This window comes from Suricata suricatta, chromosome 4 (genome assembly GCF_006229205.1).
Source record: "Suricata suricatta isolate VVHF042 chromosome 4, meerkat_22Aug2017_6uvM2_HiC, whole genome shotgun sequence".
NCBI lineage: Eukaryota > Metazoa > Chordata > Mammalia > Carnivora > Herpestidae > Suricata > Suricata suricatta.
Window position 1 is genome coordinate 117,102,730 of NC_043703.1, and position 17,084 is coordinate 117,119,813.

The following is a 17,084-nucleotide window of genomic DNA, read 5'->3' on the forward strand; positions in this document are numbered from 1 at the left end:
CCCAGGCGCCCCACCAGTGTACTTTTAAAATTCCATTCAGGGGCGCCTGGGTGGCTCAGTTGGTTAAGCCTCCGACTTCGGCTCAGGTCAGATCTCACGTTCATGGGTTCAAGCCCCGAGTCAGGCTCTGTGCTGACAGCCAGCTCAGAGCCTGGAGCCTGCTTCCACTTCTGTGTCTCCTTCTCTCTCTGCCCCTCCTCCTCTCATGCTCTGTCTCTCTCAGTATCAAAAATAAATAAAACATTTAAAAAAATTTTTAAAAATTCCATTCATCTCAACCTTAATCCTTTCCAAAGATTTCCCTTCACGAGCAACTTTCCTTTGCTTTCAAATTTTGTCTCAAAGCCATTTCTCTCCAACCAGTCTCATTTAGGACAAAATTACTTGCTTTTATCCTCAACAAAAATGTATTTCCATTCCTTATATCTTTCTTAAATATCTCCCACTTTCCTACATAAAGGGTTGCTTTCCTTATTTTCCATCAGTCTTAATATATTTAGCAGAATTTTAACTCTTAGGAAACCTTAGCTTCTAATTGAGGTCTTATAACCAACTGAGAGGTGTTTACACCAGAATTTTTTTAGATGGTAAATTCATGAACCAATTAACCACAAAGCATGTTTTCTAATGGGTACAAATAGCCTTAGTTTATCTACAATAGGAAGAAAAAACCCAAACCTATGTTCAGTAATCATGCATTCTACTTGGAAAAGACCTAGATGTCCAAGGGGGTGCACTTTGCTCCTTGACCTTGAGGGTGGGAGGAGGAGCTAATGTGCCGGAGGCACTGAGGATGGAATAGGAACCAGTTATATAGACCACACCCAAGTTGGTGCAGAAACAGGGAGAGGGGAAGGCAGAAGAGGCGTGGTGACAATAGGAGGCAGAGAAGGAAAACCCAATTCAAAATCTTGGCTCAGGCTTACACAGTATGGCCGGCGACATCAGCTAGCGCTCGCTCTACTCTCTCTAACGGGGAAACAGCGGACTACAAGAAACTGAACTGTATCTGCCTCTATTTCCAACAGACTCACGTTCAACTTTCGCTCACACACACACAAAAAAAGCCGGGAAAATTTTATTTATCCTTTTTTTGAAAAGTTAATATAAAATTATAGCAAAAAAAAAAAAAAGGAACCTGAACTTTGGTAACACAGCTGGAACAATCCGCAGCGGCGGCAGCGGCGGGAGAAGAGATTTAATTTAGTTGATTTTCTGTGGTTGTTGGTTGTTCGCTAGTCTCACGGTGATGGAAGCTGCACATTTTTTCGAAGGGACCGAGAAGCTGCTGGAGATTTGGTTCTCTAGGCAGCAACCCGACGCAAACCAAGGATCTGGGGATTTTGGCACCATCCCAAGATCCGAGTGGGACATACTTTTGAAGGGTGTGCAATGTTCAATCATAAATGTGACAAAAACTGACAAGCAGGAAGCTTATGTACTCAGTGAGAGTAGCACGTTTGTCTCCAAGAGACGTTTCATTTTGAAGACATGTGGTACCACCCTCTTGTTGAAAGCACTGGTTCCCCTGTTGAAACTTCATAGGGATTCCAGTGGGTTTGACTCAATTCAAAGCTTCTTTTATTCTCGTAAGAATTTCATGAAGCCTTCTCACCAAGAGTACCCACACCGGAATTTCCAGGAAGAAATAGAGTTTCTTAATGCAATTTTCCCCAACGGAGCGGCATATTGTATGGGACGTATGAATTCTGATTGTTGGTACTTGTATACTTTGGATTTCCCAGAGACTTGGGTAATCAGTCAGCCAGAACAAACCCTGGAAATTCTGATGAGTGAGCTTGACGCAGCAGTTATGGACCATTTCTACATGAAAGATGGTGTTACTGCAAAGGATGTCACTCATGAGAGTGGAATTCGTGACCTGATACCAGGTTCTGTCATTGATGCCACACTGTTCAATCCTTGTAGTATTCAATGAATGGAATGAAATCGGATGGAACTTATTGGACTATTCACATCACTCCAGAACCAGATTTTTATGTTAGCTTTGAAAAAAACTTAAGTCAGACCTCCTATGATGACCTGATCAGGAAAGTTGTGGAAGTCCTCAAGCCAGGAAAATTTGTGACCCCCCTGTTTGTAAATCAGAGTTCTAAATGTCGCACAGTGCTTTCTTCGCCTCAGAAGATTGAAGGTTTTAAACGTCTTGATTGCCAGAGCGCTATGTTCAATGATTACAATTTTGTTTTTACCAGTTTTGCTAAGAAGCAGCAACAACAGCAGAGTTGATTAATAAAAATGAAGAAAAAAATGCAAAAAGAGACCACACATAGAAGGAGGTGGTGGCTACTTTTTAGATATTGATACCAGGGACCATGCTTTCCATAACCACCACCTTGTAGCTGCAGAAAGCCCTAGATGTAATGATAGTATAATCATTTTGAATTGTATGCATTATTATATCAAGGAGTTAGGTATCTTGCATGAATGCTTTCTTCTGTGTTTAGGTATCCTATGCCACTCTTGCTGTGAAATTGAAGTGCATGTAGAAAAAACCTTTTACTATATGAAACTTTACAACACTTGTGAAAACAATTCAATTTGGTTTACGCACTATGTAATATTTCTCCAGGTATCATCCAAAATTCCCCACAGTCAAGGCTTTCGTCCTCATTAGGTGTTGGCCTCAGCCTAATCATCTGGGACTGTTCTATTAAGTTGCTGCCAGAATTTTACATCCAGTTACCTCCACTTTCTAGAACATATTCTCTACTAATATTACTGAAACCACTTTCTACTTCGTACAGATGTTTTTTGCAACAGCGATGAAAGTTTATCTTCCACGAGTCAAGTCCTCTTAAGAAAATTATTGCAGTTATCCATTTTGTGTATTAACATTTAACATTGCTTCCTATACCTGTACTTCCTTTAATTGATTTCATTATTTGCCATGGTGTCTTGCCTCCTGACCCTCCCCCCAATAAAGCAATATACTGTTACACTGTGGGTTTATACTAATCTTATACCCGGGAGGGGGAAGGGGAATGGACCCTGGGCTTTATTTTGTTTTAAGGTCAAAGGAGTTTTTCCTTTTTTTATATCGGCCTGGACTCTTTTGGAGATAGTGGCCAAAATAAACATGGTGTTTAGCAAGGAAGACACATAAATTTATATTAGGGTATACTGGCAGAACTGTTCCAGAAACTGTATGCCATTCTGTGTTCCCATTAATGAGATTAGCTTCTCATGAGTACCATGCCTTTACTAACTTGCTAAGTGTTGTATAAAAGAATTTTTATCACTAGGTTTATTAGCAAGGAAATTAAGATAAAGGTTGTATTGGATTTAGTACATCAGCTCAGATGATTCACTTACTTTTAACAGCTTTTTCCAATAATTTTCATTCATAGTATACCATAAACTTTGGTTCAAAATGGAGTCTATCTTTGTCATCTTAGGACTTAAAGTTCTTTGACTTAGTAGTGTTCTGACTTCCTGGTGTTCCTTTCACCGTGGTCTCATAGGGTCAAGTGAAACTTCCCAGACTGAGAACCGTTGAGGATGTTCAGACAGTGATGCAGAATGCTATCCATGACACAAAATTCCAGACGTCATTGGGAAATGACTAAAAATACAGGCTTTGAGGAGTTGGCATCTTTAGGTATATTTGCAAATACTGAGATATAAGCAGCTGAAAAAACAGTAAGGTTGGACTAAATTTTATATTCTTGTCCTTACAAATTTCTCTGATTCTTTCTGGATTGTTGCAGTGATGTTTTTTTGTTCCTTCCGTATTTATAAATGAAACACTTTTTTTTAGTGTTTCAAAACATAAAATCTACTTGGTTTGAAATCAAGTGGTTGGAACACAAGTTTTGACTTTTATTTTTAAGCATGTTGATTCAAAGTTTCATTGAAGAAACTTTCAGTCAGTGGATCAGTTTGATTCTGTAATTTAGCACACAGTACCTAATTAATGTTTTGTACTGTTTTGAGGACCAATGCTCAAAGTGGATTTTGTTCTTGAACAGTGTCCCAGTAGATTTGATGACATTTGTTGGCTTGAGGTCTGATTTTTTTTCCCCTCATAGATTTAAGATTTCTATCTAATGTTGAAAACTGCACAAATTTGTATGGAATAAAGCCTAGAAAAATTAAGACTGTAGATTGAATAGTAATCAAAATTAATCCTAGTGTGTATGATGGAGGGAAAATTTTGGTGCCATAATTTCTCTCTTCATGGTGTTGGACTTAAATCAGTTGAAATGTATTTCTGTACCACAACTTAAGCTTCAATAAAAGTTTGCTTAATTCATTGTCTAGTGACACTCAAAAAATAAAAATCTTGGTTCAGACAGAGGAGAAGCAGCCATGTGTTTTCCAACAAAGTGGAAATATGGAGTCCACATCAGGCCAGAGAAGACTGGGAATCTCTCCCAAATAAGTGAAGTTTCAGCAACTGCTTGGGAATATTCCTTAAGGTCCCCATCCCGAGGTAGACTAACCACAGTTGGCTCCAATTGTAGCTGTTAAAACCTGGGAAATGAATGAGAAGCCCTCACATCTACTAGGCAGAGGAACAGAGAGAGTTAGCATGCCCTTCAGTCTGATTCTCAGCCAGACCAATAAGGTCCCTTTCTCGAGGTTCCTCCCAATCTAGGCTGGGTTTGGGGGGCCCTTTCTGATTCAGGCACTCATTCTTCCAGTGTCCCTTTTCCTTGCAATAGACACGTTGGTCTTTTGCTAAGAGGGCTCTGGGCTCTTCCCCCTTCGATGGTTGAAGCTTCCCCATCTTTGCATTGTCCTTTTTTACCAGTGCTGCTGTGAGAAGGGCAACCCTCTTTAGTCTTTTTTCAGTTTCCCTCTCAGCTGTGACTTCCCTGTTCTTGAAAACTTTATTGCCAAATTCTGTCAACTGAGTGATATTCATCCCACAAAGCCCTCTACCTTTTGGAGTTTTATCCTGATGTCTGGGGCAACCTGGGCCACAAAGAAGGCATTTCCAATATGTTGACTTTCTAGTGCCTTGGGGTCACATGGGGTGTATACCGGTATGCCTCACATAGTCTTTCATAGTAGTCTCCAGGAGACTCCCCAGGTTGCTGAGTGACCAATGATATTTTAGTCACATTCATGGGCTTTTTGGCTCCAACTCAAATCCCCCAAAGGAGAGCCTCTTGGTACTGATGGATGTGAGCCTGTCGTTCTTCTGTGGTAAAGACCCATGTCAGGCGTTCATGAACTCAAGCTCAGGCAGCAGGGTCATTAATAGACAGATGACAGTGGAGTTTCAGGCCTTAGAGCAGGGGGGACAAGGCCTGGTGAGTCATAAGGTGGCAGAAAGACAGAGTCTTCCTCTGGGTCCCCCACAAATACTAGGGGAGCAGTGGGCTGCTTCTTCGGTTGTCTGAGTGATTCTCGGGGTGAGGCAGCTCAAACCTTTGCATCCAAGGTGGGGGATTTCAGGCAATTTCAAGCCAGGAGTCAATACATGGTAATGATCAGGGTAATCTGGGAATCTAGTTACAACATGCTAGACACAGTGGCTGGTTGGGACACCTAAGGTTCACTCTGAAGGTCATCCTACACCAAAAGTGGGTCATTCTAATTCACATAATTACATAGTCTTCCGAAAACCCCTTCTTTGCAAAGTCCAAATCCTATAATGTCCCTGTGAGGCGGTGTTGCAAAGACAAAGGGGTAGGGATGCCCACCTGGCTGTGTCCCAAAGGAACTTAGGTGACGCTTAGTAATAGGTCTCAGCTTTCCAATCGGAAACTATTCCAATGCCACCACAAACTGTATGCCATTCACCATGGAATTGCAGACGGGCCCACTCAGACTCCATAGGCTTTTGGGGACCTTAAGGGAGCCACAGACTGGAACCATCAGGCAAGCCAGACTGAGTTGCATATTCACACTCACATACACACCAGAGGTTACTACAGTCCCTCTCACAGAATTCCTACAGATGAGACCACTGGGGTCTCCAGGGAGTGATCAGCTCCCCCTTCCACTACTATGGGTGGGTGGGATGGATGGGGCCCCCTCAAACAGAGAGACCATTGAAGTCTCTGGGGAGCAATCAGCTTCCCCTTCCACCACTATGGGTGGGCAGGACAGGACAGATTTAGGCGCAGGTCTTGCTAGTTTCTGATGTCAGTTCCAGGTCCCGTTTGCCAGGTCTTCTCAAGTCTGGTAGGAACGGCAGAGCGGGGCTGGCCTGAGGTGACCGAGCTGGAGACTGCCAAAACTCAGGCAGGGCATGCCTTCTCCTTTGCAATTCCTCATTCTGTCACTGTCTCACAGTTTTCCCAACCAGTGGCAACAATGAGCCAGTGCAGTTGGGTTTCCTGGTCAGGGAACCAAATGTTACAGAATCTAGTCTGGATCACCTGGCAGAATAACCAAGAGCACTTCGAGATCTTGGAAGGCAGGAGATTTATTTTACACTGGTGGGCTCAGAGGAAATCATTCTCCAGAGGTCTGAACACAGAGCATCAGCAGAGGGAATAATTTATAGCCTGTTACTTTCACATTCTTCATTAATGCACTCAACAAGCAGGGTGGGAAGAAGAAACTGGAAGGAGGAGTCTTTGATCAGGGACAGGTATTTCCATATCAGTCCTGTCACCCGGATATCTTATCACAGATTTTTCCCTATCATTACCACACACTGGTAGAGTTTGAGGAGACCAGGTGGCCCAGAGAGAGCCAGATTTCTTTCTGGAGTAAGGGTGCGGACAGCACAAGGATGATCCCCTTGAAGACTATGTAATAAGAAGAACCCACTACATAGGATAATCCAGAACAACCATAAATAAGTTTCTCTTACAATAGTAATTTAGGACCACACAAGTTCTATTATAGAAATCATGGGAAAAACCAAATCTACAGATACAGATATTTTTGTGAAATTAGACCCTTGAAAAGTACATGAGATCTCATTATATCCTTGCTTTTAATTTTTTTAACATTGATTTATTCTTGAGAGAAGGAGAGAGAGAGAGACAGACAGAGCATGAGCAGGGGAGAGGCAGAAAGAAAGAGACAGAATCTGAAGCAGGCTCCAGGCTCCCAGCTGCCAGTACAGAGCCCAATGAGGGGCTCAAACCCACAAACCACGAGGTCATGACCTGAGCTGAAGTTGGATGCTTAACTGACTGAGTAACCCAGGCACCCCCAAAATTTAATTAAAAACAGTCCCAAGTTGGCATTGTACTCCTAAAAAGTTGGCCAAACTACATGTGCACGTTAATCCCAGGCCTCAACTAATTCCTGTAACTACAGTTCCAAGTACCAGGAGTGTACAAAGTTACCAAATACACAAAGAAACAAGCTACCACAAACTATTCAAGCCTGCAAAGGTTATTGATATTTATGTTTTAAAAATATAAAGGGGGATTTAAAACATAATGAGAGAACAAGAGATTATAAAAATTGACTAGGCAGATTGGCAAAACTACCAATTATAAAATATAGTAATAAAACTATAATAATTGTAAGTTATTAGATGGAATAAACAAAAGATTTAATCAGTGGAAGAGAGAATTAGTAAACTGGAAAATAGATCTAAAAAAAAAGTAAGTGCAGCTTTAACATACAAGAAGGAAAATGTGGAAGAGAAGTCAAGAGACATAAAGGATACAGTGAGAAGGTATAACCTTTATCTAACTGTAATTCCATAAAGAGAGAAGAAAAATAATGGAGGAGAGGCTGTATTTAAAGAGAATACAAAAAAAAGTATACCAGGGGTACCTGGGTGGCTCAGTTGGGTAGGCATCTGACTCCTGATTTTGGCTCAGGTCATGATCCCAGGGTCGTGGGATCAAGCCCCATATCAGGCTCCACACTGAATCGTGGAGCCTAACATTTTCTATCTCCCTCTGCCTCTCTCCCCTGCTCATACTCTCTCTCTCAAAAATAAAAAAACAGATAAGTAAAAATTAAAAAAAAAAAACCAGGAAGTTTATCGATGTTGGTCTCAGCAATGATTTCTTGGACATGATGCCAAAAGCACAAACTCAGAAGTTTGTGCACAGCGGGACTACATCAAACTCAAAGCTTCTGCACAGCAAAAGAAATAATTAACAAAACAAAATGCCAGCCTACAGAATGGAAGAAAATTTTTGCAACCATATATCAGATAAAGGGTTAATACCCAAATATATGAAAAACTAACACAACTTAACAGTGAAAACAATATGATTAAAGAATCACCAGAAGAGGGGCGCCTGGGTGGCTCGGTTGATTAAGCGTCTGGCTTTGGCTCAGGTCATGATCTCACCGTTTGTGGGTTCGAGCCCTGCGTCAGGTTCTGTGCTGACAGCTAGCTCAGAGCCTGGAGCCTGCTTCAGATTCTGTGTCTCCCTCTCTCTCTGACCGTCCCCTGCTCACACTGTCTCTCTCTGTCTCTCAAAAATAATAAATAAAAAAAGACATAAAAATTTTTTTAAAAAAGTATCACCAGAAGAACTAAATAGACATTTTTCCAGAGAGGTCCATAAAAATGACCAACAGGCACATGAAAAGATGCTCAAAGTCACTAGTCACCAGGAAAATAAAAATAAAAACCACAATAAGGTTTCACTTCTCATCTTTTAAAAAAATGGCTATCATTGAGAGGACAAGAGACAACACAGACAGGGTGCTGGTGAGGATGTGGTGACAATGGAACCCTTATAAAACTGCTGGTGGGAACGTAAATTAGTCCAACCACTACGAAAACAATATGGAGGCTCCTCAAAAAATTAAAGACAGATCTACTGTATGGTCCAGCAATTCTACTTCTGGGTATATACCCAAAGGAAATGAAAACAGGTTTTCAACAAGATATATGCACATGCATGTTTATCTCAACATTACTCACAATAGCCAAAATAATATGGACACACCCAAACATCCATCAATGGATGAATGGATTAAAAAAATATATATGTATATACATATACATATATGTGTATGTATATATCTAGATAGATAGATAATTAAATATTATTTGGCCATGAGAAAAAAAGGATCTGTTGCCATTTGTGGGAATATAGGTGGACCTTAGCCAGCAAAATTACCCCTCAAAGAAATAAAACTGAGAAGGTTCTTTGGATCCCATATGAGCTTTTTATTGCTGCCTAACCAATTACTACACTCAATGCCTTGAAAGAACACAGGTACTGTCTGTTTCTGTGGGTCATGAGTCCAGCTACAAACTAGCTGGATCCTTTGTTCAGGGTCTCACCAGGTGGAAATCACTGTGTGCTGCAGGCATGCAATCTCATCTGGGCTCCAAGTGCTCTTCCAGACTCACTGGGTATTGGCAGAATTCAGTTCCTTAGGAATGGAGAACTGGGGTGTTAACTCCTGGAGGCCAGGTGGCCCTCTCCACTATGTAGCAATTTAATTCTTCATGGTAAGCAGGAGAGTATTTCTGGCTTCTGGGAAGACCTGAACACTTTTTTTTTTAATTTTTTAATGTTTTATTTATTTTTGAGAGAGAGACAGAGCATGAGAGGGGGAGGGGCAGAGAGAGAGGGAGACACAGAATCAGGAGCAGGCTCCAGGTTCTGAGCTAGCTGTCAGCACAGAGCCTGATGCGGGGCTTGAACCCACGAATGTGAGATCTGACCTGAGCCGAAGTCGGAGGCTTAACCGACTGAGCCACCCAGGAGCCCCGACCTGAACACTTTTAAAGGGCGCACCTGATTAGGCCAGGCCCACCCAAAATAATCTCATCTCCCCTTTAGTGAATTCAAAATCAACCGATTTCAGGGGCACCTAGGTGGCTCAGTTAGTTAAGCAGCGACTCTTCATTTCAGCTCAGGTTATGATCTTCCAGTTTGTGAGGTGAAGCCTCTCACAGGGTTCTGTGCTCACTGCACAGAGCCTGCTTCAGATCTTCTGTCTTCGTCTTTCTGGCCCTCTCCTGCTCGTGCACACCTTTTCTCTCTCTCAAAAATAAACGTTAAATTTTAAAATATCAGCTGATTTCAGAGTTTAATCACTTTAGCAAACCCCATTTGTCAGCATATAACATAATCACAGGAGTGAAATTTCATCGTATTATGAGCTCTGCCCACACTCAAGGAGAAGAGAGTGTATAGAACGTGTGCACAGTGGGGACTATCTTGGTACAGTTCTGCCTGCCATACGTTCTCATTACAGGAACGGCGAAAGGATGTGCTTCAGAGAAAAGGAAAATAATCCTAGGTAGAAGATCAGAGACCAAAGGAAGAAGAGCAGGCAAAGAAAATATTTAAAATATTGGTAAATCTATACAAATCTATCAACTATTTAAAATGATAACAATATATCTGACTTGTGTTATTAACAAAATAACAGCATCATCAAAATATTAGGCTACAGAAGCATATAAATTCAGAAAGAATAATTACTGTTAAAGAATACTAAGGTCTATATATTGTTTGAAAGAAAATAAAGATACTGATTAAAAAAATTGTTAAATTAAATATGCATGTTGAAGTGTTTTGACTAACCACTAAAGAACAGAAATAGATTGTATACTTTCAAAACAAGAAAGGGAATTTAAAAATGGAAAAATAATTGCACTGTACTCTAAGAAGCTCCCAACCAGCCTTCTTTCCCTCCCTCACTCAGGTTCAGACTCGGATCACAGGCTGGTGGTCCTCTCAGCTTCTCCCAGCTTCCTTCCCATTTTCTCTTGCGGCCATTTTCCCTAATAAGCTTCTTGTACATTCAACCCGAAATTGGCAACTGCTTCACAGGTGACATCTCTGGACTAACACAAGTCCCCAATTCATTGTATAAAATGAATAGATCCATGACAGCAAAACCAGGTGATGTCAATATAGGCAAATTAAAATACAGGCCAGGGCACCTGGCTGGCTCATCTGAAAGAGCATGAAACTCTTCCTCTCGGAGTGGTGACTTCAAGCCCAACACTGGGTGTAAAGATTGCTTTAATAAAATAGTGAAAAGAAAAGTATAGGTCAATCTCATTTATGAACACAGTACAAAGTCTAAACAATAATAAGCATGCTCAATTTAGCAATGACTATACAACACTGTGACCAGAAATGCAAGGTGGTTTATTGGGTTTGCTTCAGAAATGCAAGGTTGGTTTAATACTAGAAAATCTGTAAGGGTCTCCTAGAAAAAGAAATAAAAGTTAGGATAGTTGAAAGGGAAAAAGTAAAACTTATTTTTCCTAGATGGAATGACTTTCTATGTAGAAAAACCAAAAGCACCTATAAATAACACATTAAAATTAGACAACGTATCAAAGTCATTTGATAGACAATCAGCACACAAAGGTTAAAGCCCTGTTTATAATAGCATCAAAATTAAGGTACCTGAATTAAATATTGTAAAGCTGGTACAAGATCTTTATGGATAAAATTATTGAAATTCTGGTAAAGATATTAAAACGAATTAAAAAACAGGAGTATACTTGTTCAAGGTTAGGAAGATTGGATATCATAAAAATGTCAATCCTACCAAGTAGATGGAATGCAGCCACAAAAAGTATTCATGTGTGTGCAAAATTTGAAGAGCTGATCCCAAAATTTATATAGATGAACCAAGACCCAAGGAAAAAAGCAATGGGCTCCCACTACCAGAATTCACCAATCTCAATGCTTGGCTCCCCACCCAGGAGCAGCTGGTTTGATGGAAATGTGGGATGATGGTCTGCAGGCTCCGTTACAGTACCAGTTGAGAGATGACACTCTGTGAAGTCAGGCTGCTATCCTACAGCATATTCAGGTGGTATATGCTTTAATCAAGAGGGCACTTGTGGTGCTGTCTCCCCCAAAGTCAGGAAATACATATGCAGAAACTAAGAGGTACAGGTGGAAGTTTCCCTTCTTACCAGGGTCCCTAATCCCCACCGGAAGGAGTTTTACTACTGGTCACCACAACATAGGATTCTGTAGATTTGGAGATCCCAGTACCCAAGGGATGAATACTTCCATTAGAGAACTGGCAGTAAATTAGAGGCTAAAACTATCCCCTGGCTAATCTGAGCTCTCATGCCACTGAGCCAACAGGAGGAGGAAGTGATCATTATACTAGACAAGGTGACTGATGCTTGGAGCCAACAAACAAAAGGCATGATCAGAGAAAGGGTTGGGAATCAGTGAGGATGGTAAGGGGGCACAGGGGATCAGTCCATTTTGTCTAGGTTCGTTATATGGACCGAGGCATTCCAGAGCCTTTGGGCCACTTGAGGATCCCGAGCAGCTTTCGTGGGAAGAGTTATTATACAGGAACTGCTAAAATATTTTCCAGAAATGCCATCCAGCTCCTTTGCCAAGCTTAGGTAGAGGACTGGGATTGCACCTTGTCTGGCATTCTGTGGAGACATGGGGGAAGAGAAGGAGTCATGCCAGGCTGGCATTAGCCTCCTGGGGACACACAGAAGCAGAGCCCTGCCCCACCCTCTTCAGGCTAGCCACTTCCTCCCCTACCCACCTTGCAGAAGAAGGAAAAGAGCCAGAAGAGGAAGCGATGTAACCAAGAAGAATGCCTCATGATCTCTGTGTACACTATACCTGGGTCCACAGAGTTCACAGTCACACCTGAGGATGAGAAACAAGTAGAGCACAAAGTGAAATTAGTGGAGAGTACTGGGAAGAAAGTTAGGTGTGGTTCTCCAGTGTGCAATAATGCGAGGGTCCTACCAGGTCTGTGGGCGGAGGTAACCAGAGGCTTGGGGGTGGTGTCTGGGAAGTCGGTCCCCCAGAACTTACACGGACGGTGGTGTTCAAGCCAGTAAGGAGACATAAGTGTTTGAAAGCGTTGAGTGAACCTTAGGAGGAACATAATGGATGGTGCTGGTATTGGAAAATACTGAGAGGAAAGGGATGTTAGGAGTGCTAAGAGAGAAGGATTGCAAGGGAGATATGAAGACAGACTTGAGAGAAATATAGGCTGCATAGATGATAAGTGGCAGAGATTAACAGCTGGCCTGGGGACAGTCAGAGTATTTTATGGCCAGAACATGTTGGGATGAAATGTGAAGTGTTAGGAGGTGGCATTGGGAATGGAGGGATAGGGGGTTTCACAGGCAATTACCGGTCCCTTGAAGTCTCCGGGCAAGCTCCCCAGTGAAGGAGGTCAAAAGCAGTTTGCTGCAGTCGTAACTCTGGTAATTTTTCATGGGTTTACTAGCTCCTGTCAGATGTTCCACATCAACATACCCATACGCATGCCGAAAGGAAGACACATTTACAACCCGGGCTGACCCTGCCCGCTGTAGGGCCCCTGGGTGGAAAGAGACCACACTGGTTCAATCCAAGTTCTGGAGTCAACTCCCTCCCACACCCACTCCCCAACCTGCCTCTCCAGGTGACTCCAAGACAGCAGGGACCATCCAGGACTCTTAGGATAGGGTCAGTGCCCCCCACCCCACATTCCCCAGGCTAGGCACAGGAGAGCTTAATGTGAACTGACACTCATTTTCATTAGCTACTTTCCTAATATTCTTCCTCCTCTTTCATTGTAGAGTTTGGCTTTTTGCCTTGCTTGTCTTCCACTTGGCAGCTGGAGCTAATTTAATGGCTTCTTATTTATGTTTTACCTCATTGGTGGCCAAGAGGGTAAAGGAGAGACTGGAGACACCATGTAAACTGTTTTTCACATATTTGCCACACAAAGATTCGTTAGGTCTCTGGATTATGGCAGACACCAAGATAGGTGCTAAAGACAATGGTGTTAGGTTGAGGAGGGGGAAAGAATGTATTATAGAGATATTTGGGAAAGCGTTTTTTAAAAACCTAACTATCTTCCAAAGTAAAAATAATAATAATAATAAAGTTATAATAAATAGTACAAGTTTAAAAAAAAAAAGTGAGGTGGGAGCACCTGGGTGGCTTAGTCAGTTGAGTGTCCTACTCTTGATTTCAGCTCAGATCATGATCTCATGGCTCATGAGATCAAGCCCCATATCAAGCTCTGCACTGACAGCATGGAACCTGCTTGGGATTCCCTCTCTCCCTCTCTCTCTGCCCCACCCCCTCTCAAAATAAATAAACAAACATTAAAAGAAATTTAAGTACCCTACTGTGTGTGTGTGTGTGTGTGTGTGTGTGTGTGTATGTGTAAAGTCTGGATTATATAAAATACTAAAAATAATAGTTGCCACAAATGAATTTACAGTGTTCAAAATGCTAAAACTATTTTGAGCCCTACATTTAAGTTAAGAGCCACAAATGAAAAATTGAGTAGGTGGTATTTAGCCAAAATTTGCTGGAAAGAAAATTATTCTTAAAGAGAACAGACCACAAACTTGCAGGCATAGTGATATAGAGACCAAAGGGGCTCACAGCCTAATTGGAGACCGACTGTTGTGGAAGAATGTCAGAGCAGGAACAGAGCTGTGTACAAGGGCTAAGGGAGCCTGTAAATGGGAGGCTGCTGGAGGAGGTGAAGGGCAGGATTCACAGCACAGGCAGTATCTGTGCTTAGTCTTGGCAGATGAACTAAATAAAGTTAACCGGGCTAAAACAGTAGGAAAGGATAGTCCAGATAAAGGCATCCACATGTCCAAAAAGCACAGCTAAGGGGAGGGGGCGGGGAGTGCAGTCCAAGAGCCCCAGATTGTCTGCTAGAGAGGAGAGTGTGGATTAAGGAAGGGCAAAAGGTGAGGCTCTCAGTCTGCAGAGGGTCTGTAAGTGGAGATAAGGGTCTTAGAGTTTCTCCTGTAAAGGATAGAGTACCTTCTTTCCAAGGATTTTAAGCAAGTGATAAGGTGAAAAGTGATTTCCAGAAGTGGCAAGAGGAATAAAAGATAAGAGAAGGGGAACAGAGAAGACAGTTTAAGAACCTACTACTAAGCAAGGTGCAGCCAGGGTGTTAGAATTTTTGAAAAGGAGACAAAACATTCCTACTTGCAAACTCATGCAGTTTTGCCTTGCTCTTGTTCACTTTCTGTCTGTGGCTAATTTAATCAACCACTAAAGAGCCCATGAGATCCTGGCAACACAAATTGCCTCCCAAGAGGGAAACGGGTAGCTGATTTTCAAGGAAAAGAGGGGAGGTTTTTTTTGTTTTAATTTTTTAAATGTTTCTTCAGTTTTCGAGAGAGAGACAGAGAGAGAGCATGAGTTGGGGAGAGGCAGAGAGCGAGGGAGACACAGAGTCTGAAGCAGGCTCCAGGTTCTGAGCTGTCAGCACAAAGCAGGGAAGCAGGACCTGAACTCACAAACTGAGAGATCACTACCTGAGCCAAACTTGGCCACTTAACCAACGGAGCCACCCTGAGAGGTGCCCCTGAGAGGAGAGTTTTTTTAATGTCATCCCTTTTGTACATTTTCAGTTTTATATTTTGGACACATATGACCTAGCCCCCAAATTTTTACTTTATTTTAAAGAGGCTAATATGCAATCCAGGAGAAAATGTTAGGAAGAAAGTACCCACCACTCACTCTACCCCAGCCTCCTTAATTAGAAAATATTAAAAAATCAGAAAGTCAAAGGACTTGGGTCTAAGACAGTGATGTGTTCGATCTAGATTCCTGGTGGATCTTGAGCTATTTGAGAGCAGGAAGTAGGTCTTCTTGGTGTCTATGATCCTCATGGTCTAGTGCCACCCTTAAGAAGCTTTTGTTGAGATGACTGACTCTACTGGTATAATTAGAACTCACAGCTGGGGGAAAGAGAGGTGGGTCTTATATCCCCTTGCTGGTTGTATTTTGGTCTGACTGGTTTTTTACCAGCCTCCTAGCCCTGACTTGAGTCAGGTGGGTTGCCCTGATGTGTGCAGCAAAAAGCTTACTGGGTCATCACTTAGTGAGGAGCTTGGGCCAAGGGATAGGAAGTAGTCATGGAGATGGTAAGCTACAAAAATGCCAGGGGAATGGAGAAGTGAGGGGGGCACCCATCCTTCCTTACCTTGGAGTAGATTTGTAAGCAGAAAGGGCCCAACATAGTTGGTGGCAAAGGTGAGCTCAAGGCCCTCTGGGGTAAGTGTCTTGGGGAATCCTGGGAGGAAATGATGGAGTAGTGAGTGATGGAAGGAGACAAGATCTAGGGCATATATTGGCATTCAGTAGAAACTCCACAGGAACACATATGTGCATGGATGGGGGCATTACTTAAGGGAGGCTTTTTAGGATCATGTATGAATTAAAGCTATTCAGCAGGGTGCACAGGCTAGGTTTGGGGGGGTGCCTGTTTTAGGATCCCTGAACTGAAAAGCAGACTCCTGCAATGTGTCTGGGGGAAGCAATTCAAGGCAGTACCGGAGATTCCAGCATTGTTAACCAGCAGATGTATCTCGGGACACTCCTGCAGAAGCCATTGGGAAAAGCTGCGGACGGAGGCCATAGAGCTCAAGTCCACTTGGCCAAGCAGGAGGCAATTGTTCTTTGAGGCTACTTGGATCTCCACCAGGGCTTGCTGTCCACGCTCCTGGTTACGGCAGGCAAGGATTACCCGGGCCCCACGGCGGGCCAGCTCCTTGGCCACAGCCTTCCCAATACCTGTAGGAGGGCAGCTTTAGAACAGGCTAGTCTGAGGAGTGACCAAAGGGCAAAAAGCAAGTGCATGCTGGCCCTCTGGCCAGCCTCACTGTGGCTCTTGGGGACTAGACTGAGACACCAAATGACGCAGCAGAATGGGAAGAGCACTTACCACTGTTGGCTCCCGTCACCACTGCTGTCTTCCCAGTCAAGTCTGTGGAGCAGTGCTGGAGGTCCCAAATATGACACTTATACCAAAACCACACATACAGTCTAAGCAGGAGGACCAGAATGATCAGGACAGAGCCAGGGTTCCAGACAAGGGTGCTGAGCAGAGACCACTGCAACATCGCAAAAACTTGCTGACCTGCTGCCAGAAGTATTGTGCAGAAGTGAAGTGAAGTTGGGAAGGAGCTAGTCAAAGTAGAGTGAGGGGAGGAGCTAGTCAAAGCTGAGTGAGGATTAGCAATCTGGCTGGTGTGGTGTCTAGGACACAAAATTTAAAGAGGCAGTCACTCTCCAACTTGTCCAAGGATCCTGTTTGAAATCGAGAGTGAACTCCACCTAAATTGTATGCCTTAGTCACTTGATTGCCTCATTGCTGTCCTTGGTGTGGAGTCAGAGCCTCCCTCTGTAGGCTGATAGTTGTCTCCAAGTGAAACTTGAACTTCCACTCTAAGGTGAATT

At 42.7% G+C, this 17,084-nt stretch overlaps 1 protein-coding gene and 1 pseudogene across 1 annotated transcript; one reads left to right on the top strand and one right to left on the bottom strand.

Moving 5' to 3' along the window:
• The first annotated feature begins 1,095 nt into the window (after positions 1 to 1,095).
• On the top strand, positions 1,096 to 2,320 carry LOC115289980 (annotated as a pseudogene).
• An 8,681-nt stretch (positions 2,321 to 11,001) lies between these two features.
• On the bottom strand, positions 11,002 to 16,771 carry LOC115289981 (retinol dehydrogenase 12-like). The gene is made up of 6 exons (XM_029937638.1): positions 16,570 to 16,771; positions 16,179 to 16,418; positions 15,829 to 15,918; positions 13,012 to 13,200; positions 12,409 to 12,515; positions 11,002 to 12,289 (listed from the first exon to the last, which is right to left on the bottom strand). The coding sequence occupies exons 1-6, from the start codon at positions 16,745 to 16,747 to the stop codon at positions 12,101 to 12,103; spliced, it is 993 nt and encodes a 330-aa protein (XP_029793498.1). The 5' UTR covers positions 16,748 to 16,771; the 3' UTR covers positions 11,002 to 12,100.
• Positions 16,772 to 17,084: the final 313 nt, after the last annotated feature.

Bases quoted from the DNA above. Each gene is read 5' to 3' on its own strand.
- LOC115289981 (XM_029937638.1), bottom strand. From the start codon at position 16,747: ATGTTGCAGTGGTCTCTGCTCAGCACCCTTGTCTGGAACCCTGGCTCT. The intron at 12,516-13,011 runs GTAATTGCCTGT...TCTCATCCTCAG, and splicing joins CCGGAGACTTCAAGGGACCG to GTGTGACTGTGAACTCTGTG. The intron at 12,290-12,408 runs GTGGGTAGGGGA...ATGTCTCCACAG, and splicing joins TCTTTTCCTTCTTCTGCAAG to AATGCCAGACAAGGTGCAAT.